General features: G+C 44.2%; 1 protein-coding gene across 11 annotated transcripts in view; it reads right to left on the bottom strand.

The window, feature by feature from the left end:
- Positions 1 to 27,838, bottom strand: part of SRPK2 (SRSF protein kinase 2) — a 310,269-nt gene that overhangs the window by 112,786 nt on the left and 169,645 nt on the right. For 8 of the 11 annotated variants that reach the window (XM_048836381.2, XM_048836386.2, XM_048836387.2 and 5 more), the window contains 2 exons: positions 19,159 to 19,242; positions 16,923 to 17,074 (listed from right to left, as the gene is read on the bottom strand). In XM_048836381.2, the coding sequence (XP_048692338.1) occupies positions 16,923 to 17,074; positions 19,159 to 19,242 (236 nt within the window). Of the gene's footprint in view, positions 1 to 16,922; positions 17,075 to 19,158; positions 19,243 to 27,838 lie in introns of those variants that run through there. The other 3 variants (XM_048836385.2, XM_048836389.2, XM_075124499.1) reach the window with 2 other exon arrangements.

The raw sequence follows: 27,838 nt of genomic DNA, 5'->3' as shown, positions 1-27,838 counted from the left end.
GAGGAAAGCCCTAATTAGGGGAAGCTCATCTGTGCAGGTACAGATGGGGTTTCCATAAAGCCAGGGAGCTGAGAGCAGGAAGGTAGTCTGCAGTCACTTCCTGGGAGAAGGGGGTGTGTTTGGGGGCTACAGAGACAAGTAGCCCACATTTGCTCCCAGGGAGGAGGTAGAAGAGAGGCTGACTTCCTGGGGGATAGGAAGCAGACAAGGGTACAAGCAGCAAGGTAGGCAACTGAACAGACCTTGGCTGCATGTTGTAGGGTTCCTGGGCTGGAACCTGGAATAGAGAGTGGGCCTGGATTCTCCTTCCTGCCACTGGGAAAGTGGCACCAGCAGGACAGTGAACTGCCTGGGTAACTGCAGGAGTGACAGAGACTCTGAAAGCCTATACTCTGGAAGGGGGTAATGCTGAGTTACCAGGCCAAAGGGCCGAGTCACAAAAAGGATACTGCAATCCCTGGAGCAAGAGAGGGGCTACAGACCAGAGGGAGAGATGGAGTGACAGTGTGTGACCCCTGGAAGGGGTGTCAATCTCCTGAGCTAATCCCAAGAACAGCCAGAAGGAGGTGCCAGCATAGCGGTGAGTGGGGCACTCCATCACAGTGGGGGTTTAATGAAATTGTGTACTTTTGGGTGGAAAAAACACCAGGATTTGTAAATATTCAGTGTATAAGTAGTACTGCTCAGATCATAATAAAAGCTCTGTTGTGCTTTTCAGTTCTCCACAGAAAATAATGATGTTTCTGATGAAACCGCTGAACGCAAGCATATGAAAGAGAGAGAGAGAAAACCAGAGAGATCATTATTCCTCAATGTCTCTTGAATGTATTGGTAATCGTAGCTGATGAATTCCACAGCTGTGTCGGGAATTAGCCCCTTTGTAAACCGAATGAATGGGAGACATCTCTGGAGGAGAAACTAGAAAATCAGAGAGACAAAGTATTCTAACTGATTGTAGTCTCTTGAGAGTAATCTCCAAATGTTTAAGGTTTTTCAGAAACAGGAGAACAGCAGCATATATGCCTTCACAAATCAGGTAATTGGAATTTTGAGATTTAATTACATTTCTAGACAAGTGGAAATTTAAAACAGGCCTGATCTAAAACCCACTGAAGTCAAGGGGAGTCTTTCCACTGATTTCACTGGGCTTTGAATCACGTCTTCAGGGAACAGTGCCTGGTCTAATTAAATCCATTTCTTGCACACAAAAGAAGTTCCCCCCTTTAATGATATTACATCAACTAATGACCATGACCTCACTGAAAAATGTAAGAGGCCTAACTTAACTATACATATATATTAGGAAAAAGTACACTAGTCATGGTATTCTATGAACTATGTGGGCACTTTTAGATACTTTCATATTTTCTTTGTCTACTTCTTCAATTTCCATCAGTAGATACTTTTAGAAATGTTTTTCTGCCTCTTGTGTTATTTAATCAGAGAAGATAATCAGCCCCAATTCTATACTGATTGCCTAGGAGTACAATAAGGCTCGTCAGGTTGATAACTGCACTGTTTCACTTTAGGTTGCTAGTTCAAATCAATCCTAGCCTAGAGACTGAAAAAATCATTACCACCTGAGAAATGTTTGCTGGCCAATGTGAAATGAGCTAGAGACCCAAGTAAAGTTCTTAGTAGGTGCATTAACAATAAAATCAATTAGGCACTGACTACGCACTTTTGTTGGCACAACTAGCAGAGGTTCAAATGTTTAATGTTTATGGAAGTGGAATTACCTCCTCAGTCCTCAAAGCAGCCCCACCTCGGGATTTCAGATCAAAGTTGATTTACTGGAAAAGTATGGTAATATTTCACTTAAAACTTACTGAGGAGCCTCAGATGGTTTTGAGGATGGAGTTAAGAGAAGAAGAGACACACTAATGGAACATGGTAAGTTCCAATTTTTATATTCCTCCCCCTTAATATAAGGTATGGGAATGTTAACAGAAACAGAAAAGGTAGCAAAAGGTGAATATGTGATGCTGGCAGACCAGGTCATGTCAGAGACTATTCAGGTCAATTCACTTGTGTATTATTATAGATCAAAGCGATTAGTGTTTTCGGGGTTTAAACTTCATAAAACTAATGGGATGTTACATGCATTGTTTTCACTTTTCTGTTCCCGTTATAATGTAATAGCAAACATTTACATTATGTATACCCCATAACCACATAACTCATCAGACATCAAAGAAGTCTTGGGGAATGTTAATGAAGGACTTTATCAGAAAATGTGCTAATTCCAAAGCAAATGGCCACTGTGGTTATGACCTGAGGTCAGAGATTCAAAGTGCATTCCTCACCCATTGTCATCAAAGGAAAAGCCCATGTGGGTAGAGACACTGCCAGCTTGTCTTCTGACAGAAGAAGATATAAGAATGGATTCCAAGAAAGATCCTTTATCTCTGAACTGTTTGGATTTTTACAGGGAAGTGTGCCAGATGCAAACTGGAGATCCCAAAGACAATCTGGGTACCTTGAAAGACTTTTGGGGAACTGGCAATTTATTACATCACTGCCACCATCTGGAGTTACAAACGGTGACTCACCTGTACACATATTTTACCTACTTTAATCTCTCAATAACTCTCATTCTTTTTTCTTAACTAATAAACCCTTAGTTAGTTTATTATAGAATTGGCTGCCAGCATTGTCTTTGGTGTAAGATCCAGAGTACCAATTGATCTGGGGTAAGTGACTGGTCTCCTGGGATTGAGAGAAACCTGATGTGGTGTGATTTTTGTTTTAAGTGACCATTACTGCAAGACAGGCTAGAGAGTCTATGGGGAATTTCTGTGACTCTATGGTAAGACTGATCCAGGATAGTGATCCAGGAGTTCACATTTGTTACTGGTGTGATGAAATCTAATTATAAAATATACCACTAGTTTGGGGTGTCTGGCTTGTTTTCTGACAGTCTGCCTTAAGGCAGGCACTCACAGCTGTGAGCCACTCCAGACATACTCTCACGCTAATAAAATTACTTACAAACAAGTTAGGAATCAATATAAGCAAAACAGACAGTTACCTTTTCCAGAACAGGTGTTCTTTGAGATGTGTTGCTCATGTCTATTCCACAATAGGTGTGTGTGCTTGCCACGTGCACCAGTGCCGGACGTTTTTCCCCTAGCAGTACCCGCAGGGGAGGAGCGCTCCCTGCGGTCTCTGGAGTGGTGCCTGCCTGGCGCGGTATAAGGTAGCTTCGCGCTCCTCCCACCCTCAGTTCCTTCTTGCTGCACAACTGTGACAGATGGGAAGGAGGGTGGGATGTGGAATAGGCATGAGCAACACATCTCAAAGAACACCAGTTATGGAAAAGGTAACTGTCTTTTCTTCTTTGAGTGATTGCTCATGTGTATTCCACAATAGGTGATTCCAAGCTATATCTGTTGGAGGTGGGTAGGAGTTCACAAGTTCCCAGGACGAAGGACAGCCCTGCCGAACCCGGCGTCATCCCTGGTTTGGGGGACAATTGCATAGTGCAAGGTGAACATGTGAATCAAAGACCACGTGGTAGCCCTACAAATGTCTTGGATGGGCCACGTGGGCCACGAAGGCAGCCGATGAGGCCTGTGCCCGAGTCAAGTGTGCCCTCACAATGGGTGGCGGGGAGACACCCGCCAGCTCATAACAGGAACGGATACACGAAGTGGAAAGCCGCTGAGTGGAAATCAGCTGGCCCCTCGTGTGCTCAGCCGAGGCGATGAACTGTTATGAGGACTTTCTGAACAGCCTGGTCTGCTCAAGGTAGAAAGCCAGAGCCTGCCGCACATTGAGCGTGTGGAGACAGCGCTCCTCACTGGACACGTGAGGCTTGGGGCAGAGGACCGGTAGAAAAATGTCCTAACCCATGTGGTAGGAGGAGACCACCTTTGGGAGGAACGTGGGGTGTGGGCAAAGTTGGACCTCGTCCTTATAGAAGACCATGTACGGCAGCTCGGAGCTCAGGGCCATGAGCTCCAAGACTCGCCTGGCCGACGTGACTGCAACCAGGAAGGCCACCTTCCATGAGAGGTGAGACGAGGAGCACCTGGCCAGTGGTTCAAACGGGGCCCCCATGAGATGAGCCAACACCAGGTTTAGGTCCCACTGCTGGACCGGGGGTCTAGAATACAGAAAAAGACGGTCCAAACCCTTAAGGAACCGGCCAGTCATAGCATGGGAAAATGCCATGTGCCCTTGCACCAGCGGATGGAAGGCCGATATGGCTGCCAGGTGCACCTTGACTGATGAGGGCGCCATGCCCTGGGCCCTCAGGTGGAGGAGGTAATCAAGGATAAGCTGCATCAGGGTGGCCAAAGGGGAGACACCCTGGTCTGCCGCCCACCTAGAAAATCAGGACCACTTTGCCAAATAAGCGCGGCGAGTGAAGGGCCTTCTACTTTCGAGGAGGACGTGCTGAACCTGTTCTGAGCACATCCTTTCCTCTCCACCTACCCAATGAGCAGCCACGCTGTGAGGTGAAGAGCCGCCAGGTTGGGATGGAGGAGGCGGCCCTGGTCCTGAGAGAGCAGGTACCGGCAGAGCGGCAAATGCCACGGCCATGGCAGAGCTACCGCCAGGCCCGTGAGGGTCCCATACCAATGCTGCCTAGGCCACGCCGGGGCAATCAGGAGGACCCGGGCCATGTCCGTCTTTATCTTCTCCAAGACCCTGCTGATTAGAGGGACCAGGGGAAAGGCATAGGCATAGAGAAGCTGGCCTGACCAGGACAGGATAAAGGCATCGGAGATAGCGCCCCTCCGGAGCAGAGCCAGGGGCATCACTGGTTCTGCTGAGTCGTGAATAGGTCCACTTGGGGAGTTCCCTACCTTCAGAAGAGCCGGTGGGCCACTTCGGGGTGGAGGGACCAGTCATGTTTCAAGGAAAAGTCCCTGCCCAAGCAATCCACCCTCTCATTCCAGGTGCCCGGTAGGTGGAAGACCTTCAGGTGCATGTCATGGGCTATACAGAAGTCCCACAGCCTGAGGGCTTCGTGGCAGAGGATCAGGCCCTGCCTTGCCTGTTGATATAAAACATCGAGGCCGTGTTGTCCGTGAGGACCCTGACTACCTTGCCTTCCAGGTGTGAGCGGAAGGCCATACACACCAGCTGCACCACCTTGAGCTCCTTGACGTTTATATGTAGGGTCAGGTCTTGAGCTGACCACAGGCCTGGGGTCTGAAAGTTCCCCACATGGGCCCCCCAACCCAGGTCCGACGCATCAGACACCAGCTCCAACGACGGGGCCCTGTCCCTGAACAGGACCTCTTGGAGCATGTTGTTTGGGGCGGAACACCACCGTAGGGAGGTGATCACAGTGTCTGGCATGGTGAGGACCTTGTCCATCCTGTCCGTGGCCTGGGAAAACTTCAAGGCCAACCAGAGCTGGAGGGGCCTCATCCTGAGTCTGGAGTGATGGACCACATACATGCACGCTGACATGTGACCCAAGAGCTACAGGCAAACCCTGGCTGTTGTCACCTGGAATCTTGTGACCGAGTCGATGAGACCTTTCAGGGTCTCGAATCTGTCTGACGGGAGAGAGGCCCTGGCTGGCGCTGCATCCAGGAGCGCCCCAATAAACTCTATGCGTTGGGCCGGGACTAACATGGACTTGGTGTTGTTTACCAATAGGCCCAAGGCAGTGCTCGTGGACAGGAGGAGCACCATGTGATCCCTCACCTGCGACTGGGAGGTGCCCTTGACAAGCCAATCGTCCAGTTAGGGAAATATCTGGACCCCCCACCATCTGAGGTAGGCCGCTACCACCGACATGCATTTTGTAAACACCCTGGTGGCAGTGGACAGACCAAATGGGAGGCCCGTGAATTGGTAGTGATTCCATCCCACCACGAAACAGAGGAAGCGCCTGTGCCCCTCGAATATGTGGATGTGGAAGTATGCGTCCTGTAGATCGAGGGCAGCGTACCAGTCCCTGGGATCCAGGGAAGGGATGATAGAGGCTAGGGAAACCATGCGGAACTTGAATTTTACCATGTACTGGTTCAGACCTCACAGGTCCAGGATGGGCCTGAGCCCCCCTTTGGCCTTTGGGATAAGGAAATAACGGGAGTAATACCCCTTGCCCATGAACTCCTCGGGCACCGCCTCTATTGCTCCTAGTCCTAGGAGCCGCCCCACCTCCTGCTCGAGCAGAGGGACGGGGGAGAGGGGTGGTTGGGCGGGAAGGAAGTAAGCTGGAGGGTGTAACCCCAGGAGATGGTGTTGAGGACCCATCGGTCTAAGGTTAGCTGTGACCATTCCAGGAGGAAAGCACACAACCGGTTGGAGAAGGGGAGCTTTATTGGGGGTCGATCCCTGATAAGGACTGGCAGGGTGCCCCCAAGCATCCCGTCAAAAGCGCCTTTTCCCTGCCTGCTTGCCCTTGGAGGACCCAGGTTGAGGGGCAGGCCAAGTCTACCTCTGAGGGAGTCTCTTATAGTCCCGCTGCCTCTTATGGGTGGCCTCATACTTCGAGAGGACGGCCTGGGCAGGAGTCTGCTGAGGCTTGAACTTAGGTTTTGCTGGAGCCGGGACATAGAGGCCCAGAGTCTGTAGGGTCGTACAGGAGTCCTTCATGCCATGCAGCCCTGTATCTATTTCCACCGCAAACAGAGCTTTCCCATCAAACAGGAGATCCTGCACGGAAGACTGCGCCTCACTGGACAGCCCAGAAAGCAGGAGCCATGACGCCCGGCCCACGGACACCGCGGAGGCCATGGATCGTGCAGTCGTGTCCGCAGCATCTGAGGCTGCCTGAAGGGATGCCCTAGCGGCCACTGCCCCTTCCTCCATTACTGCCTTGAACTCCTTCCTATCGTGCTCCTGGAGAGAGTCCTCAAACTTGGGCATGGAGCCCCACAGATTGAATTCATACCGACCCAGGAGAGCCTGATGGTTTGCCACTCGTAACAGGAAGCTCGAAGACAAATACATTTTCCTTCCGAAAGAGTCCAGTATCTGAGAGTCTTTGTTCTTTGGGGTCGGGGCTGGCTGACCCTGCCATTCCCTGTGGTTGACCAACTCGACCACCAGGGAGTTGGGCGCCAGGTGGGTATACACGTACTCATGCCCCTTAGTAGGTACAAAGTATTTGCGTTCCGCTTTCTTAGAGATGGGGGCCAACGAGGCCGGTGTCTGACATGGGGCATTTGAAATCTTAGCCACCTCTTCATGGAGGGGCAAGGCCACCCTACCCAGTGCCGACCGGGACAGCACGTTAAACAGGGAGTCTGAGGGTTCCTCCATCTCCTCTGCCTGGAGGTGGAGGCTTGCTGCCACCCTTTTCAAGAGTTCTTCATATGCCCTGAAGTCCTCCTGCAGGGCAGAGGGGGCGGGGCAGCAACCGCCTCCTCCGGGCGGGGTGAGCAGGCCGGTGCGCTACTCTGGGTATCGTCCGGCACCGGAGAGTCTACCATCTGGTCGGTGCCGAGGACGTACGTCCTGCCGACTCCTTTCTCGGGGGTCTGGAGAGGGAGGCCGATGGTGCTTCCGAAGCTCCGGCCACCTAGCGAGCTCCCACCAGGGGCTGTGCCGGAGGCCAAGGTGCCCACCGGTACCATTGGGCCGGCCACAACGCTCAGTGCCACTGCACCTGCTGTGGAACCGGCGGGGACAGCTGTTCAGGTTGGCTGGCCTGGCCCATTGAAGGACAGCTACGAATGGAGGCCGGGCTGGTGTAAGATCTATTGCTGTCTCTGGACCGTGAGGAGTGGCAGTGCTGGGATCTACATCAGCCACAGGACCACAATCTCAGCATGGAGGACCGGTACCAATGGTAACAGCTGCTCCGCGAATGGCCTCGACAGGCAGATCCACAACAGCGAGACAACAGCGATTGATGCCCAGGGCTGCGATGTCTTGGCGGAGACTTGGAGCAGGAGTCCGAGCGGGAATGGCATCGACAACCATGCCGTGACCGACTGCGGTACCCCCTCCGAGATGAGGACTGTTGGCGACGCCTGCTGCGGTCCCGTCGATATTCACTCCTTGAGGACGAGCGGTGCCGAAAGTCCCAGATGGATGGAACCCAGCCAGACAGTCTGGTCAGCATCGAGGGTGATCCACATGGACTCTGCCCCAAATGGTCGCTGGGTAGTGACCAGCGTCGGGAACGTTCCCTTGACTGAGACCGGTACCGGGCCGGAGGCAACTGCGGAGATTCCAGCGATTGCTTGCCTCTGGAGCGTGGGGCCGACATCAGTAGCGCTCTGGGCACCAACATGGACATAACATCCTGGGCCGCCTAGAGGGCTTCAGCTGTGGACGGCACCCAGACATCCAGAGAGGCCTGTTCTGAAGGGGCCGGGCTACTGTGCTCAATATGAATTGGACTCCTGGGGCCCAGTGGGGATCGAGGACTGCCCAACATGGGCCTAGCCTCTGTCCCAGACTTTCCTCGGTGCCACTGTGCAGAGGGAGTCTTTCTGGCCCTCTTGGTGTGCCCCGTGGACTGGGAGCGGTGCCCACTGGTCAATGGCACCGGAGGGTCGCCGCCTACCGACGCTGTGGTGCCAGGTACTGGTTCAGAGTGGCGTGATGGAGTTGGGGTCAGCGCCGACTCCATCAGGATGGCCCGGAGCCTAATGTCCCTCCAAGGTGTAAACAACTTGCAAATCTTGCACCTTTCGCTGATGTGGATTTCTCCCAAACAGCGCAAACAGTCTGCATGCGGGTCACTTCTTGGCATAGAATGCCTACAAGAGCCGGACGACTTAAACCCCGGGGCATGCCCCGGCCCGGGCTCACTGACTAACTAAACTAAACTAACTACAGGTACTAACACTGAATGAATGAACAGTTCTGGGAACGAGCTACAGCAAAGCTGAAGCAGAGTAGTTCCGACACACCTTCTTTGGCGGCAAGAAGGAACTGAGGGTGGGGGGGAGCACGCAGCTCCCCTTATACAGTGCCAGGCAGATGTCACTCCAGGGGTCACGGGGGGTGCTCCCCACCTACGGGTACTGCTAGGGGAAAAACTTCCAGCACCGGTGCATGTGGCAAGCATGCACACCTACTGTGGAACACACGAGCAATCACTTGAAGCAGCAGCAGACTTTGAGGTTCCTCAGCAAAATTACTTCCTCCATGCTGGGTTCCCTGTGCAGAGACAAAGTCTCCTCAATCTCCAAACACAGACTGAGTGGTGAACGAAAGAGAAATGTATTTTTATAGGGCTCCATGTCACAACACCCAGTCCACTCAGTCAGGTTCTACATAAGGTGTTATAAAGGTGGTGTCCCCTGCAATTCAGTCCCAACACACTAAAATAAAAGTTACTTATAACTAAGGCTACGATTTAATCACGGGTATTTTTAGCAAAAGTCATGGACAGGTCACCGTCAAGAAACAAAAAATCACGGCCTGTGACCTGTCCGTGGTTTATACCATAAATACCCCTGACTGTCTCTTGTGTAGGGGAGTGAGCCCTGGGGCCCAAGGCACCAGCTGCAAGGTGGGGAGCCCCAGAGGCCCCACCGCCGGCTCCAGTTGCCCTGGGACTGCTGCCAGAAGCCACCAAGCTGAGGCTGCTCCCACTGTCTCCGGGACTGCTGCTCAGGTGGTCTCTGGGGCCAGTCGCACCAGCCGCTGCTTGGGCGATCCCCAGGGCCAGCTACCCAGGGCCACCAGAGCAGCAGCCGGTACGGCTGGTCCTGGGCCACTCCAGCAGCGGTTGGTGCGGCTGGCTGCAGGGTTGCCCAAGTGGTTGGCTGCAGAGCCGTTCCAGCAGCGGCCGGTGTGGGTGTCTCCAGGGCCAGCTGCTTGGGAGGTTCTGGGGTCAGCCCCACTGGCTGCTGCAGAAGTCAGGAAGGTCGCAGAAAGTCACGGAATCCGTGACTTCCGCGACCTCCCCATGACAAACATGGAACCCTACTTATAACTAATACTTCTAAGATATTGGTGTGACTGAGCCACATTGTCGGGGTGCTGGCACTCAGTCAGCTGGTCCAAAACTTTTGGGAAATCTGGATCTATTGGAGCCAGGTAAGCACCATCATCACTGAACCAAACATTTGGGACCAAAGCCCTTGCTACCCTCAATGTCATACCACAAAATCAGAGTTCCAAAACTAAGTAGGCCATGGAAGCTGCCTTAAGGATGTGGAAAGAGCCTTTAATCTTTTAGGAACACCTGTAAGAAGTCTTAATACAATGTCTAATCCATTTTAAATGTGTGGCTGAGACAAACAACCCTATTGATTTATTTCCACAGGTCACAAAATATCGACTGGTAGCTGACTACTGGAAGACTTTTGTCTTAACTAGATATTTAGGAGCTTATGTGATCTAGCTTCCCCAGATAGATTATGACATTTTGGAAAGAAAACTGGAAACAGAGACTAATACAATGTTTCAGATTAAACTGACTTACTATGTCAGGAAGGAATTTTGGGCCAGGACACAAGATCACTTTTTTTCTATGAAATACTGTTAAAAAAATTAAAATTACAAAACCTGGAGCTCACTCACTTATGTCTGATATTATAGTTATCAGAAAAGTCATCTTCGGGGACAGATATTATAGTTTTGCAAGATAAGTTTTCAATAACAAACAGTGTTTTGATTACTCATATTTTCTTTTCCCTGCACCTCAGATATGACCTGATTTTAATGGCTGCTTCCACAGTATCTAAAATAGGCTCAAGATTTTAAGCCATCTGAAGGTTCAGAATCCCATAGATTAGTATAATTTTTGATACCTACAAATACTGGTTTTGTACAATAGCTAAGAAATCTTAAACTTTTTCCATGCTAGGAAATAGGAACTTTAAAATTATAGTCCGCTAAGGTACACGCTTGCATGAAAAATTATGAACCACAATGACATATTAGCCTAGGCCTGCGACTCTTGGATATGGAATCATAGGTATAGTCAATTTTTATAATGCTTTTTTGTTGTGGCATCTGATGATTGTTAGCTATTTCTCCAAAAATACAGTGTAATTTTTGTATTTCAATTTGTTCTCAAAGGTCAAGTTCCTTTACTACTTTTGAGCAGTCTCAACTCTCTTACTGGATAAATTTAGAGTCTAAGTGAATATTCAGAAATGGAGAAATCAGATCTCTTAAACATTTAAGCTATAGGACTGTTTGAAAAACAGGATGCTGAAGCAGTTAATTGAAGAACTGAGTTAAATACACTCATCTTTTAAGAATAAGATAGTTCACTTATGCTATCTAGAAAGAAATCCGGTATTCTTTTTCCTTCCTATTTGTGAAAATCTATGTACCCAAAATGTGATCCCAAAGGAAGCCAAATGCAGCTCAACAGAGGTAAAACTAGCATTCTCCAGGACTAACATTTATATCAAATCATTCAACCAAGGGAAACTTTCTTTGTCAGTACAGTTATTCTGATAAGAAAACATTTATTTTCCCAGAAGATATAGATAAAACTAAACTCCCAACAAGAAAATGGAAAGGATCCCAATTACTTCACTAGGAGTAGGATCAAGCCCTAAAGATATTAGATATGTTTTGGAACCACACGATTTGATATACAGATTAATATTTAGAACAAAGTTTTTCTTTTTATATAATTTATTTATGCCCAAACTGGTTTAATTACATTATTTTTTCCATTTAACTCTCCCTCTCCCTTTTTTGGCATTAACGAAGAATTTATTTCCATCATGGTGAACTCAGAATAACACCATTATTAGATTAAATTTAGATTATTTCCCACATCTTGCAATACTGCTTTAACTTAGAGTAGGTTTTTAACGGTTAGGAACTGTATTAGCACAGGATCAAATATTGTATGATGTATGTGTATTGACATGGCTGCATTGTCATGACATGCTGTTAAAATATACTTTTTTTTATTATAAAACAAGTGTCAATAAAATGCTAGCTAAAATATGATGTTACCTGAAAAAGAAAGCTAATAACATGGAAAGGAGACATCAAAAATGAGAACTCAATCTAAGACAGCATGTGAAAAGATACATGTATTTTGTAGCCAGAAATTAAAATAGCAAGCAAAGATTTGCACATTCATATGCCATTGTGAATAGATAATGGGGCAAATAAGTAGGTCATCTATAGGTTTACAGTTATCAGGCTATACCATCATGAAGTAAGCAAACATTGTGGAAGTCAAATATCCTTGAAAAGAATTTTAAGTACAGCACATTTAATGTAGGTACATTTAAATTCTATTAAGTGCTTGAATACAAACGCTGGAAGTCTAAATACTGAGATGGTTGAACAGGAGTTCCTAGTATTCTGTGAAGATATTGAATATAATAGCGATCACAGAAACTCAGTGGAACAATAATAATCAATGGGGCATGGTAATACCAAGCTACAAACTATATAGGAATGATAGAATAGGTCATGCTGGTGAGAGGGTGGCACAGCATGTGAAAAAAAGCATAGTCAAATATAGTAAAAATCTTAAATGAATCAAACTGTACCACAGAATCTCTATGGATAGAAATTCCGTGCTTGAATAATGAGGATAGCAGTAGGAATATACTACTGACCACTTGACCAGGATGGTGATGGTGATTATGAAATGCTCAGGAAGATTAGAGAGGCTACAAAAACAGAAAACCTAATAATAATGGGGGATTTCAACTATCCCCATATTGACTGGCTACATATCACCTCAAGATTGGATGCAGATATAAAATGCACAGACACCATTAATGACTGTTTCATGGACCAGCTAGTCCTGGAATCCACATAGAGCAATTCTTGAAAAAGTCCTAAGTGGCGCACAAGATCTGGTCCATCAGGTGACTATAACTGAACTGTTCAGTAATAGCAACCATAATGTAATTAAATTTAACATTCCTGTTGGGGGCAAAATACCACAGAAACCCAACACAGTAGCATTTAACTTCAAAAAGGGGAACTACACAAAAATGAGGAAGCTAATTAAACAGAAATTAAGACAAACAGTCACAACAGTGAAATGCTGGCAAAGTGCATGGAAAATTACCACACCATAATAGAAGCTCAAACTAAATTATAACCCAAGTTAAAAAAAAAAAACAGCAAGAGGACCAAAAAAGTGCCACCATGGCTAAACAACAATGTTAAAGAGGTGGTTAGAGACAAAAAGATATCCTTTAAAAACTGGAAGTTGAATCCTTCTGAGGAAAATAGAAGGGATCATGAACTCTGGCAAGACAAGTGTAAAAATAAAATCAGACAAGCCAAAAAAGAATGTGAAGAGCAACTAGTAAAAGACACAAAAACTAAACAGCAAAAAAAAATTTTTCTTTAAGTACATAAGAAGTAGGAAGCCTGCCAAACAATCAGTGGGGCCACTGGATGACCTAGGTGCTAAAAGGGCACTCAAGGAAGACAAGGCTGTTGTGAAGAAGCTAAATTAAGTCTTTGCATTGGTCTTCACTGCAGAGGATGTGAGGGAGAATCCCAAACCTGAGCCATTTTTTTTAGGTGACAAATCGAGGAACTTTCCCAGATTGAGATGTCAATAGAGGAGGTTTTGGAACAAACTGAAAAAAGTAGAGAGTTATAAGTCACCAGGACCAGATGGAATTCATCCAAGAGTTCTGAAGGAACTCAAATACGAAATTGCAGTGCTCCTATCTGAGGTATGTAACCTATCACTTCAACCAGCTTCTGTACCAACTGACTAGAGGATAGCTAATATAACACTGTTTTTTAAAAATAACTTCACAGACAATCCTGGCAATTACAGGAAGGTAAGGCTAACTTTAGTGCCAGGCAAACGGTTGAAACTATAATAAAGAATAAATTATAAAGCACATGAACACAACATCTTGGGGAAGAGTCAACACGGCTTTTGTAAAGGGAAATCACGCCTCACCAATCTATTACCTTTCTTTGACGGAGTCAACAAGCATGTGGACAAGGGTGATCCAGTGCATATAGTGTACCTGGACTTTCAAAAGGTCTTTGACAAAGTTCCATCCCCAAGGGCTCTTAAGTAAAATAAGTAGTCATGGGTTAAGAGGGAAGGGTCCTCTCACAGGTTAGTAAATGGTTAAAAGACAGGGGGGAAAGTAGGAATAAATGGTCAGATTTTACAGTGGAGAGAGGTAAATAGTAGGATCCCCAAGGATCTTTATGGAACCAAAGCTCCTCAACATATTCATCAATGATATGGGAAAAAGGATAAACAGTGAGATAGCAAAGCTTGCAGACAATACAAAATTACTCAAGACAGTTAAGTCCAAAGCTGACTGCAAAGAGTTACAAAGGGATCTCACAAAAATGGCTGACTTGGCAACAAAATGGCAGATGAAATTCAATGCTGACAAACACAAAGTAATGTGCACTGGAAAACATAGTCCCAACTATACATACAAAATGATGGGGACTAAATTAGCTGTTACCATTAAAGAAAGAGATCTTGTAGTCATAGTGGATAGTTCTCTGAAAACATCTGCTCAAAGTGCAGCAGCAGTCAAAACAGCTAACAGAATGTTAGGATCCATTAGGAAAGATAGATAACAAGACACAAAATATCATAATGCCACTATATAAATCCATGGTACACCCACAACTTGGAGACTGTGTGCAGTTCTGGTTGCCCCATCTTAAAAAATATATATTAGAATTGAAAAAAGTACAGAGAAGGGCAACAAAAATTATTAGGAGTATGGAACATCTTCCATATGAGGACAGATTAAAAAAGACAGACTGTTCACTGTAGAAGACAGACAATTAAGGGGGGATATGATAGAGGTATTTAAAATCATGAATGGTGTGGAGAAAGTGAATAAGGAAGTGTTATTTACTCCTTTACACAACACAAGAATCAAGGATCACCTAATGAAATTAATAGGCAGCAGGCTTAAAACAAACGTAAGGTAGTACTTCTTCAAACACCACACATTCTATCTATGGAACTTGTTGCCACAGGTTGTTGTGAAGGCTAAAACTGGTTTTCAAAAAATAATTAGATAAGTTCATGGAGGATAGGTCCATCAATGGCTACTAGTCACAATGGACAGGGATGCAATCCCGTGCTCTAAGTGTCCCCAAACCTCTGACTACCAGATGCTGGGACTGGAAGATAGGGGATGGACCACTCATTTATTGCCCTGTTCTGTTCATTCCCTCTGAAGCATCTGGCACCAGCTACTACCAGAAGACAGGATTCTGGGCTAGATGGACTATTCGTCTGACCCAGCATGGCCATTCTTATGTTTTTTAAGCCTATAACTGAATGGGCTGGCAGTCTACTGACAGCACAGTAAGTTACCAGATGTATGATCAGATCAAGGATTGAACTTGGTGCTCTTTTGCTTGACTGGAAGCAGATGAACAAACTGGCAAGTCACTCCACTCGGCCCTTAGGAGAAGGGTGTATGAATTCTGTTGCTTTGCTGTAGTCCTTCTGGCTGATTTGGAGATAGTAGTGACAGTTTCATAGGGAATAGCATCCAGCTCTTCTGAACAGGAATGGTGGTCATCAAGATGCAGAGCATTAAGGTTTGAAGTGAAATAAAATTGGTAAAAGAAAAAGGTATCTTTGGAGCTTAAAGAACCCCTCCATCCCATCTCATGAAAAGCCTGGTATTTGGAATATTTTTGTAAGAGTAATTGGTGTGGCAATTAGTAAGCTACACAAAAACTGGTTTGGGTTTTTTAAATAAAACTTCATAATTTTACTGTACAACTGGTAGAATTAGAGAAAGATTGACAGCAACCAAAACACATCTTCAACAATTACAAGATTTTACTCTGGCCTTATCCAACTTCAAAGAATATTTTTTAGAAATTCTTTGGTGTATGGAATGCTTTGACAAAATTATGCGCCTATGTGATGTAACATGCATAACACTAAGAACAGGAGTTCTCCTGGGGCAATAGATCTGCACTTTTTTGGTTGCTCCTGGTTCACATTAACGTTTTTTGCTCAATATTTACTTCTCTTTCACTTGTCTTGAGTACACAGTACAATCAATTTGGTTACCACAGTGAATAGCTGAAGAGTTTCATGAAGGCTTATTTAAGTTTATCTGCATTCTCCACTAAAATAATGTTTTGTACTTTACCAGATTCCCAGTGATGTGGCGAGGGACTTAGAGCAAAAATGCCCCCAAGATATGGTGCCAAGACTCCCGGCAGAAGTTGGGGCAATTAGACTAGCTGATTGGATCTAATTAGCCCATGCTCACCATAAATCAGGCAGAATAGCAGAATAAGAACGGCCTGACTAAAGTTTCCATATAGTGTACAAGGACAGGATCAGAAGATTTCCAGTGAGTGAATGAGAGTCTCAGGATGGTGCAGATAAGTTAGAGGGAAGAATCAGATAAATAAATTCTATTCTAAGTATAGGTTATTACATCATCCCAGTCATCAAAGTACTTGAAAGCCTTGCAGAGTTAAAAAATAATGTGGCTAATGTTAGTCCAAAAATGTTCTCTCCATTCCTTTGCCTAGGGAAAAGTAAAGTAAATAAAAGTGATAAGCATTGCATAGACAGAAAATGGTGACTTTTCTGGCCATTTTTAGGCTTGGTCTACACTTAAAAATTAGATCAACATAATTACATTGGTCAGGTGTGTGGGGAAAAAAAGCACTCCCTGCCCGACACAGTTATGCCAAACTAGCCCCCTGTAAGATGAAGCTATGTCAACAGAAGAATGCTTCCATCGACTTACAGCTACCATTATTCAGGGAGGTGGTGTTCCTACAGCAACAACATAGGCAGCATCTATACTACAGGGTTATGCCAGCATAGCTACAGCGACATAGCAATGCCTGAATAGTCTCTCTAGTGTAGACATACCCTTGACTCTTGCAGGAGTGAACTCCATAATCTAGGACCAGCACTAAGAAAACTCTGTCTACCACACAAAAACATAAACTTCACTCTAAAAGAAGACTGTTCAAGTGGCTCCTGAGGACCAAAGTTGTCAAGGGCTATAGAGATGTTTACTATTTAACATTCAACATTTTATATAGTGCTTAATTACACAAACCTTTGCAATAATCTGCAGGGTCTTCTTGCTCCTCATCATCAGATCCCAGAATCTCCTCCTCTGGTTCTGGTGGTGCTGGCTCTGGCAGAGGCGGAGGTGGGGGCGGAGGTGGAGGTGGTGGTGCAGATGGAGCTTTCTGTTGAGGCTCTGGCCTGAAAATGAAAAGAAAGTACATTTACTGAGAAGCTTCGTCAGGATGCTAATTGAGGGTTGAGCCACAAAATCCATCTTTCGAATTTTAGTGAAATACATCTCATTTATTTTCCCACAGTTATTCTTTATATTATCTGGTAATGCCCCAGGTATTTCCAAAAATGTATATGTAGGTAAAGCTGGCAAGACGAGATATAGCTTTCATGTGAAGGTAGACCATTACACTGAAACAGCTCATAAAAGGTTTACAATATCAGGAATAATTAGCCATATAAAAATATTACAAATTCCTAAACAGTATATACATATGCTTTTAGAGTATGAAGTACTTGGAATCAAGAAAGAATATTCCTCAAAGATGACCAATGTGGACAAGTTATACCAAGTCACCTCTGTGACAGCAACAAAGAAGTTTCAAGAACATATTGCAGGCAGCAATCCATCCAATAAACTAGATGACTCCACAGGCTTTTTCCATATCTAATTTCTATCAGTAATGTAGAAAATCACCTCAATATGGAAGGAGCAAGTAGTAGTAAATAGGAAGAAAATACTAAGCTTCTTAGCTAGCCTTTGCTCAAAATATGCAATGGAATCAATGAATGGAAACACACAGATTTTTACCACATATGTTTTTGAAACAGTGAATTGTTAAAGACATTTTGTATTCTGATCACTGTTCTGGCTTCTGAAGATCAGAGGTATCCTACAAGTGAGATGTCTTCTTGGATTAGCTATTTAGAATACATTTCATATACGATAATTAGAATAATTACAATTAGTATTTTGAAGCTTAGAGTTTTGTCAGATTTTCACATTTTGGTTGTCATCAGCTATCTATGTAAGAAAAAGAGGACATTTAGGTACCTATCTGTTAATCTTTTTTTCTCTCTCTCTCAAATAGTTTGATGTTGTGGGGGGAGGGTTGTATTTATACTTACAAATATACAGAAAATCTTATTTGCAGAAAAAGAGATCAGTAATGTATTGTATTGCTATAGGTAAGGTTGATCTGAGCCTTCCATCACCAGCCATAACTATCTACACTTATTTTCACATCTATTGCAAATTCCACCTCTCTGAAAGATCTCACTTAAATTATCAGTGTCTCTCCATTAAAACCACAACAGTTGAGGACAGGAAAATACATTGGTGTAACATGTTAACTTTTCAACTCTGGAAATCTAAATTCAAATACTGCTGCGTGATCATAACAGAAAATTATTTAGGTGGATTTATCTCAGTACTACATATATCCATATCACAACACATACCCCTCCACTTTTATACACAACATATAGTCTGTTTGGGAAAATACAGCATTTGGAATAGCAAGGTACAGTTGGTCAGAAATAAGTTTAATTGGCAATATGGGGCAGCCTGCACAGCAGCTGCTATGCCTTTGCTCTAAGCAATATTAAAACTTGCATGAGTATCAAATTTATCCCCCCCTACACCTCCTCCAGAAACAAACGGAAGAAGTGTTATTACATTCTGAGTAAATTCTAAGATTTAGAAAGACAATTTTGAATACATTTCAGCATCTTTTTTGCTAAGCTTTAGGCAGGAATTAACAATTTTAGAAAATTAAAGATTTGAATGGGAGAGAATAGAAACAGGGGAACGAAAAATGCATGCATAAGTCATATAGTTAGAGTCCTGCGCGGATATAAAATTTGTATCTGCATCCAATCCACGATCTTCAAACATGGTCTGAGGACATAAAGCAGATATCTGCAGATTTGCAAGGCTCTACCTATAGCAATTGTGTTTCTAAATATTTCTCTCAAGGAATTGGATTAATTTTTATTCCTTTTATTCCTTTTTTTTGTTAGCGTCATTCATCTCTGTACTGCTATTTTTGATTGAAAGAAAACTGAATTTGGTCTCACAAAAACATTCTCAGTCCAATCACCATCAATCTTAGTACAAGGTCAACTAATGGACCTGAAATCTACCATCTCCAAAAGCCTGGATTTATTACATAAATGAACAGATAGCATTCAAGCCCAGCTGGAGGTTGACAAAAAGCTCTAATCCATTTTTAAAAAGAATTCACAGTGTAAAGCTCCATGTCACAAACCTTGAAACTTCATCTTCTGGACATGAGGCCATTTTGGATACCGTGGTCAAGGACTGTAAACAGTTCAACATTAAGACTGATGAGCTAGAAAACAAATGCACAATCATGAACTTGCACTTGGTTGGCATACCTGAAAACAGTGAGTCAGGTAACAAGGGCATATTTTTGAATGTTTGGAATCATCATATTGGATGATATGACTTTAGAAACTATAGTAACTAACTTCAGCCATGAGATTCTCCATTGGATAATGTTTCAGAGAGTATGGCAATAATATCCAGGTAGAATATACTCAATTCTCCTTTCCCCCCACCCACCACCACCATAGAATATTTTCACCAGACACCTATGCAAAGTGGCAAATAGAGCAGAGTGTTGGGTGCAAAGGGAAAGTGTGTTTGGGGAAGGTGATAGGAGAGAAGAGGAAGAGAGAAAGGGGGGCAGGGCATGTATGAAGTGGGCAGAAAAGTGGAAAGGGTGGGTGGGGGAGAGAAGGATCAGGGGAAGCTGTGAGGTCAAGAGTGGAGGGCAGGGTTCTGGCACTATAAAATTTAGCAATACATTACTCACTAAACCCTCTCTCTGAGGAAGAGAACTGTACAAGATGCTAAAGTTACAATGAATCTACAGTGATTTAGTAACAAGGAGCTACTGTTCTATTTCTGCACCAGATATTGATAGTACTTAAGAGAGAACTGTGAGTTATCTCAGAAATAGGACTCTAACTTTTCATTACTCATCTTGAAGTATACACCAAGGAATATCAAGAACGTTTCTCCAAAGGCCCAAAAGTAATCCATACTTTTAGAATTTGAAAAAGCAGATATTTCTGGAGAAACAGCCTAACAAAATGAAGAGTCATTTGAGACTTTTCCAACTTACTATATATTTGATTTATTTTAAGAAGAGATTTTTTTTCTGTTATAATCCTTGTTATATTTGCTAGCTGGGAATTCAGGGATAGGTTGTTCTTATTGGCCTTTGTGTATGTCATATTAGCAATTGTTGGAACAAGGAAGAATAGAAGGAGAAGTCTTGAAATAGTTTCTTATCTGGCTATTTAGACTTTTACTTACAAGGTATAAAGTGTTGATTTAAAATCAGAGAGCTCTGTTTTGTCTATGGAGCCTGTAAGACTGGCATCTCTGGAAAGGCTAAATTTATTTGCTGCCTGAGAAGGGGATGAGGAAGGACAACACCTGGGTGATTAGCCGTGAAAGCACTTCTCCAGTTTTGTGGGGTTTTTTAAACTGAACACATGCTATAGATCACATAAACCTGATGACTATATCTAACACTTCATTTGGCTGCCTGAATTTCTGTCAAATAGTTTAATAAAAACTAGTTATGATACTTTACCAATGTTAAATGTTGTCCTCTCTCTACTACACTATTTCACAGTACTCAGCTGTGCCAGTGTTTATGAAGGAGCACTAACAGGGTTACTTTACATGTCCTCTCATTGAATGATCAGATACTATGAAAGCTACTCTTGTATCCTTCTTTGAGATGTATGAAATAAATATAAAAATAGTTATTGTTGAGATTTTATTTATAACTATAAAAATACTGAAATGCTAATTTTTAAAAATGTTTTATTTATATTTGTTAAGTGGACTTTAAAACACCTTTGGCGTTAAAGAGTCAAAATGCTAAAGTTTTAAATTATAGCAAAAAGCATATATACCAACTTCAATTAATATTTTTTAAAACAGCATTATCAAACGTTCTAGGAAATGCAGTAAGATTTCTAACTAAAGATTATTTACATTATTGCACTTTTATAACACCCCAAATATGAATCTAACACACACATGCTAAAATGTACTCACCCATTCTAATTTTTTCTTTCTACATGGGGCACCCTGTGCTCTGTGATCCATTATAACTGGAATATTCCTCCTCAACTTTCAAAGCCTGGAGGCTCCTCTTTTTAAAAAACAAAACAAAAAAACTGCCTAGCTTTAGTATGTTCTGCCACCAGGTGGAGCTCTTCAGAGAAATGACTCCCTTTCACTCCCCCGTCAATTGCCCAAGCTAAGATAATAAACTATCAATTCTAATTAATATAATTACAACAGATTAGATATCTCCAGGCAGGATACTTATCTTATTTCAGAGTGGTAGCCGTGTTTGTCTGTATCAGCAAAAACAACAAGCAGTCCTTGTGGCACCTTAGAGACTAACCAATTTATTTGGGCATAAGCTTTCGTGGACTAGAACCCACTTCATCAGATGCATGGAGTGGAAAATACAGGAGCAGGTATAAATACATGAAAAGATGTGAATTGCCTTACCAAGTGTGAGGTTAGTCTAATGAGACAATTCAATTGACAGCAGGACACCAAGGGAGGAAAAATAGTTCTTAAAACTACAATACCCACCTAGTGAAGTGAAGAAACAGATTGACAGAGCCAGAAGGGTACCCAGAAGTCACCTACCACAAGACAGGCCCAACAAAGAAAGTAACAGAATGCCACTAGTCATCACCTACAGCCCCCAACTAAAACCTCTCCAGAGCATCATCAAGGATCTACAACGTATCCTGAAGGACAATCCCTCACTCTCACAGACCCTGGGGGACAGGCCAGTCCTCGCTTACAGACAGCCACCCAACCTGAAGCAAATACGCACCAGTAACTACACACCACACAACAAAAACACCAACCCAGGAATCAAACCCTGCTACAAACCCCGATGCCAACTCTGTCTGTATATCTATTCAAGGGACACCATTATAGGACCTAACCACATCAGCTACACCATCAGGGGCTCGTTCACCTGCACATCTACCAATGTGATATATGCCATCATGTGCCAGCAATGTCCCTCTGCCATGTACATTGGCCAAACCAGACAATCTCTACGCAAAAGAATAAATGGACACAAATCTGACATCAGGAATCATAAGATCCAAAAAGCAGTAGAACACTTCAATCTCCCTGGTCACTCAACAACAGACCTAAAAGTGGCAATTCTTCAACAAAAAAACTTCCAAAACAGACTCCAATATGAAACTGCAGAACTGGAATTAATTTGCAAACTGGACATCATCAGATCAGGCCTGAATAAAGACTGGGAGTGGTTGGGTCATTATAAAACCTAAACCTAATTTTCCCCTACTGTTACTCCCACCTTCTTGTCAACTATCTGAAATGAGCCACTCTCATTAGCACTTCAAAAGTTATTTTTCCTCTCTTGGTATCCTTCTGTCAACTGAATTGTCTCATTAGACTAACTTCACACTTGGTAAGGCAAGTCACATCTTTTCATGTATTTATACCTGCTCCTGTATTTTCCACTCCATGCATCTGATGAAGTGGGTTCTAGGCCACGAAAGCTTATGCCCAAATAAATTGGTTAGTCTCTAAGGTGCCACAAGGACTCTTCATTGTTTTATCTTATTTGTTTATTATACAAAAAATGGAAATGAAGAATTACAGCAAAGTCAGATCCCAAGCTCTCAATTTCTCTCTCTGTAGAAATGCTCCAAAAGAGAAAAGGAAGGATTGATGTATTTCCCGTGCAGCTTGAATGTAATGCAAAATTTGGTGATAGCCTGCGTGTGGTCTCGTGGAGCACCAGGTGCCCACTTCAGAGAAGGAAAAATTATGTTCGGGTAAGTAAATTTTTCTGTCCTCTCTTGTGGGAAATTGGTGCTCCAAGATCCCTTACAACTGGGAAGTAGGCAGCAGGAAAATCAATCTTTACAAACGAGAGAGAAATTTAAAACACCAGGAAAATTTAACCAAAAGAATAAACAGCTTTTGTTTGAGATGATTTTTGTACTTGCTAACTTTTTGCTTTTCTTCTTTCTTCCCACACCACATGACGAGTTTTAATAAAGGAAAAGCAAGAAAGACGCCAGAACTCTTTGTCCAAAAGTCTATCAGACAAAGACAACACAGCTTTACTTTAAAGCGATGGATAAGAATACGCTGAACACCAGGTAGCCATACAGCGAAGTTATTTGAACTAAACACTGTTCTGCATGGGGAATGGCCATGTGTCTGAATGAGTGAGTCCTCACAGAGGGAGGGCAATCTTGAATGAACAATTTCTAGATCTGACAAGTTACTGAATGTATCTATCTGCAAACAGTGGACATGGATGCCTTTGTACCCCTTCTTATGTCCCTCAACTAATCCTGAAGTTGCATCCAATTTTTTTGTTTTATGAAAACAAAATTTGAACGACCTGATCGCATCTAAAGTACACATCTGATTCTCCTAATTGTGGAAGGGCTTGGTACACACAGAATGAAAACAGACTGGCTGAAGTAAAAAGAATTTTGGGGGACAGAAAATTCTGGTGCAGGCCTGAGAATCACCACTTCTGGGAACAATTGCATATAAGGATTCCAGAGGAATAAATCCCCTGAATTTATTAACTCTCCTGGCCAATATAACTGTTGATAGGAAAAACACTGAATAGAAAGTGACAGGAATACTCCTCCATATATTTAATAAAAGAAAGTTTAGGGATTACTTGAAGTATATAATTCTACTAGTCTCTTGACAGCATCTCTGTAGACACACATCTTTAAGGAATGAAATGTGAGGCTGCTGCAAAAGAAGGACTAGAAGTAGAAATACATTTTATGTTTAAAAATGTAGGTCTGAATCTCTTCCATGAAGAAAGATAGGAGGAATAATACACCAACTGATCACAGTACAGTATTTGCATTTATTGCAGTACTTTATAATGTTGCCATGGCAACTAGCTATGATTTCTACTGCCATCACCAGCTGCCAGTATACATAGTATGTAAGCAGAAAAATCACTTAAATAACAACATAAGAACAGCCATATTGGGTCAGACCAAGGGTCCATCTAGCCCAGTATCCTGTCTTCCAACAGTAGCCAATGCCAGGTGCTTCAGAGGGAATGAACAGAACAGGTAAATCATCAAGTGATCGATCCCCTGTCGCCCATCCCCAGCTTCTGGAAAACAGAGACGAGGGACATTTATATAATATGTAATAGAAGAAACTAACCAAGCTTATGTTAGTTAAAATTTATTGGAGACCTGAGGCCCCATTAAACTTGCTCAAAGGTTTTTCAGCTTCTTTCTGTCAAACCTCTAAATTAGCTTAACATTATTAACCGCAAAAACCATAGCTTTGGAAATATAGAAATTTGTGGACCTTATTATAATCTTGTCTGTTTTATTCTGAGTCACAGAGATGGACAAGCCTTGCACTCCACGAGGGAAAAATTGAACTATTTTATCATTAGAGAGCGAGACTACCAGTAAGCTTTATCTCAGATAAAAGTCACAATGAGAAGCTAAAGATATTCTTGGAACAGGAAAAATCTCTCATCCCAATACAAAGCACTTGCCGTATCTGGAATCTCAGGGAATTAACTGGGTGACATCTTATTTCTTATTTTGTTCTTTTTCTCTCTTTTTCTTTTTTAAATGAATTGACTGCAGAAATCACTGCAATTAAAACAAACAAAAATGTACCTGTAATTCTTGTTCTCTGAATATCCTGTGAATAATGGATCAACGCACCTAGGCTTCAGTCTCAGGACTGAGGGCTAGAAGCAAAATTAACTCAAACTTCCAAAAAGTAATTCACCCTTGGGGTAAGACCTAGCACAGACATTTTCAACTCCAAAAAACCTATTTAAATTAAAGGACAACTGAAAAAGGAGGGTTAGAATGATGTTTTTCATCCCTGTCTAAAGCATTGGTGGACAGTGAATGCTGTTGTAAAAGACTTTAGATGGATTAGATAAAATAGATAGACAGACTCTTGTCTCTATCAAATCTAGCCATTAGTCAAATCTAGTCAAAACATTTTAGTCGACGCTGAAACATCTCATGGACATATACTGGTTTAAAAAATTTGTATTTTGACGTTTTGTTGAGAAAGACTCATATTCTGATAGCCTGGTGCCTAGGTCAATGCCCTGGGAGACTCAGGTTCAAGTCCCTGCTCCGCCTGATTCAGAATGATCTGGGATGAAGTATTCTACTCTGAATCAAGGTGAGAAGAGACTGGAATCTGGATCTCCTGCATTCCAGGCCAGTGCCCTAATTATCAGGCTATGGAGTACAAAAGTCTCAGTCTCTTCCTCTCACCCACCCACCCAAATAGAAAATGTTTGAAGGTTGCTATGAAGCAGCAGAGGAGATTACTTACTAGGGATGTAAAATGTTAACCACTTAACCGGTAAGTATTAGTCTCACTGGTTAACCCGCCTTAACTGTTAACCCCTGGGCACTCTGGCTGGCCCACAGCGGCCCCAGCCACAACAGCCTGAGCAGCCCCAGCCGCACTGGCTGGATTGGCCCCAGCCATGCCAGCTGGCCAGTCTTTTAAATCGGTTAACCGTTTAAATGAAATATTTCTAATTGTTTAAATGGCTAAATTTTTAAACGGTATTTACATCCCTATTACTTACCTGTAACTGGAGGTTCTTCAAGATGTGTGGTCCCTATTTATATTCCAAAAGTGGGAGTGCATATACGCCATGAGCTGGAGCCGGAAGTTTTCAGCAGCAGTGTCCGCTGACCTGCACATGTGTCTTTTGTTGCCTTCTGCTCAGTCACCATCTTACCACTGAAAAAACTGTCTGCAGCAGAAGGGATGGTGAGCAGGTACTGGAATACAGATAGGGACCACACATCTTGAAGAACCTCCAGTTACAGGAAAGTAAATCCTGTTATTCTTCGAGTGATGGTCCCTGTACGTATTCCAAATGCAGATGAGTACAAAACAGTGATCAGCTCGGAGGTGGATGCAAGGACAAGAGAGTTATCGCCTGCTGCAGGACAGCACGTCCCATGGTCACATCTTCGGCTGCCCACTGGTCAATGGCGTAGTGCGCTGAAGGTATGGACAGAGCGCCAGGTCATCGCACAGCAGATATCGTGCACGGGGACATCTGCCAGGGAGGTGGAGGTGGTCACATGCACCCTTGTGGAGTGGGCTGTAATTCTGCCGGCCGGTGCCACGTTGGAATATGCATAGCATTTCATGATGTATGAAAAGATCCACTTGGATATGCACTGTGAGGAGAGGGCCTGCCCCGTCAACTGTTCCACAATAGCCACAGAAAAGTGTGGGGAGATGCAGAAGGCGCATGTCAAAGTAGAATGCTAGTGCACGTCAGATGTCCAGGGAGTGCAGCGTCCTGTCCATGGAAGTGGCATGCGGGTTAGGATGGAAAACCAGGAGATGGATCAACTGGTTGACGTGGAAGTCAGAGATGACTTTTGGGAGGAACTTAGGGTGAAGGTGCAGGGAGACTTTGTCCTTATGGAAGATCATATATGAGGGATCAGCCATCATGGCCACAAATTCACTGGCCTGCGAGCAGAAGTGATGACAACAAGGGAGAGGACCTTCATGGATAGGTGCGAGAGGGAGCATGTGCCCAGAGGTTCAAAGGGAGGTCTGGTGAGGGCAGACAGCACAAGATTAAAGTCCGGGGCACGGGCGGTGTAGGTGTAAGGACTGGCGAGAAGCAGTTCTTCAGGCCCTTCAGAAACCAAGTAGTGGTACGGTGAGTGAACACCGAGTGTCCATCCACTGAGGAGAGGAAGGAGCTGAGGGCCACAAGATGGACACAGACAGAGCTAAGTGCAAGGCCCGAGTCCTTAAGTTCCAAGAGGTAGTCTAGGATGACAAGCACAGAGATGTCCTGGAGGGGAAAGCGGTGACATTGAGCCCAGGAGGTGAAGCTCTTCCATTTTGTGATGTAACACGCCCATGTAGAGTACCATCTGTTGTAAGTAAGTATCCAGAGGATGGGTGTGGAGCAGGCACTGTCTACATGCGAGTCCAAAAACCAGTCCATCAGCTGAAGTGGGCCTGAGTTGGATGTCGAACCCTGCCGTTTTCCTGGGTGAGGAGGTCAGGCAGGGCAGAGACTGATTGGTGAGCGGGCAGACAGTCTGTGTAGATAGGGAAAACAGAACTGTCAAATCCAGCATGGGGCTACCAGGAGGACCATGGCCCAGTCGCAGCGGATCTTGCATAGAACTTGGGGGAGGAGGGAAAGAGGGGAAGGCATATTGGAGACTGCCTGCGCTACAGAAGGAGAAGGGTGTTGCCCTTGGAATCGCGACCTCTGGCACCCCAGGAGCAGTGAAGAGGGAACTTGCAGTTCTCGCAAGTGGCAAAGAGGTCCCAACGAGAGGTTCCCCAGACCTGGCAGATGGAGCAGAGATGGGGGATTGTGGAGCTCCCTCTCGTGATAGAGGTAACAGGTCCAGCTGAGTGCTTCTCCCAAGGAGTTCTGCATCCCCAGAAGGTACACTGGATAGGGCATGACATTGTGGCGAAGACACCAGATCCAGGGGCAGATGGCCCCTGAGCAGAGTGACGGGGACATGGTGCCTCCCTGTCTGTCTATGTATGCCAAGGCAGTGGTATTGTCCTAGAGTATCTGGATGTGCCGGTCACGGAGAAGAGGCAGGGACACGTGGCAAGCTAGGCAGACCACGTGCAGTTCCAAGTCGTTGATGTGCATGCGCACCTCATTGGTGCCCATGTCCCTTGTGCGTCATGGCCATGTAGATATGCACCCCATCCAGCTAGGGAGGTATCCATGGCAAGGATGGTTGTAGGGACAGTAGTGGTGAACGGAAGGCTGCATAGCACCTTGGCGGGATCGTTCCACCAGGCGAGGGAGGCGCAGACCAAAAGCAGGACAGTCAGGGCCG

Source organism: Caretta caretta, chromosome 1 (assembly GCF_965140235.1).
Source record: "Caretta caretta isolate rCarCar2 chromosome 1, rCarCar1.hap1, whole genome shotgun sequence".
Lineage (NCBI taxonomy): Eukaryota > Metazoa > Chordata > Testudines > Cheloniidae > Caretta > Caretta caretta.
Note: the sequence above shows the minus strand (reverse complement) of the source record. Positions and strands in the feature narration are given on the sequence as shown.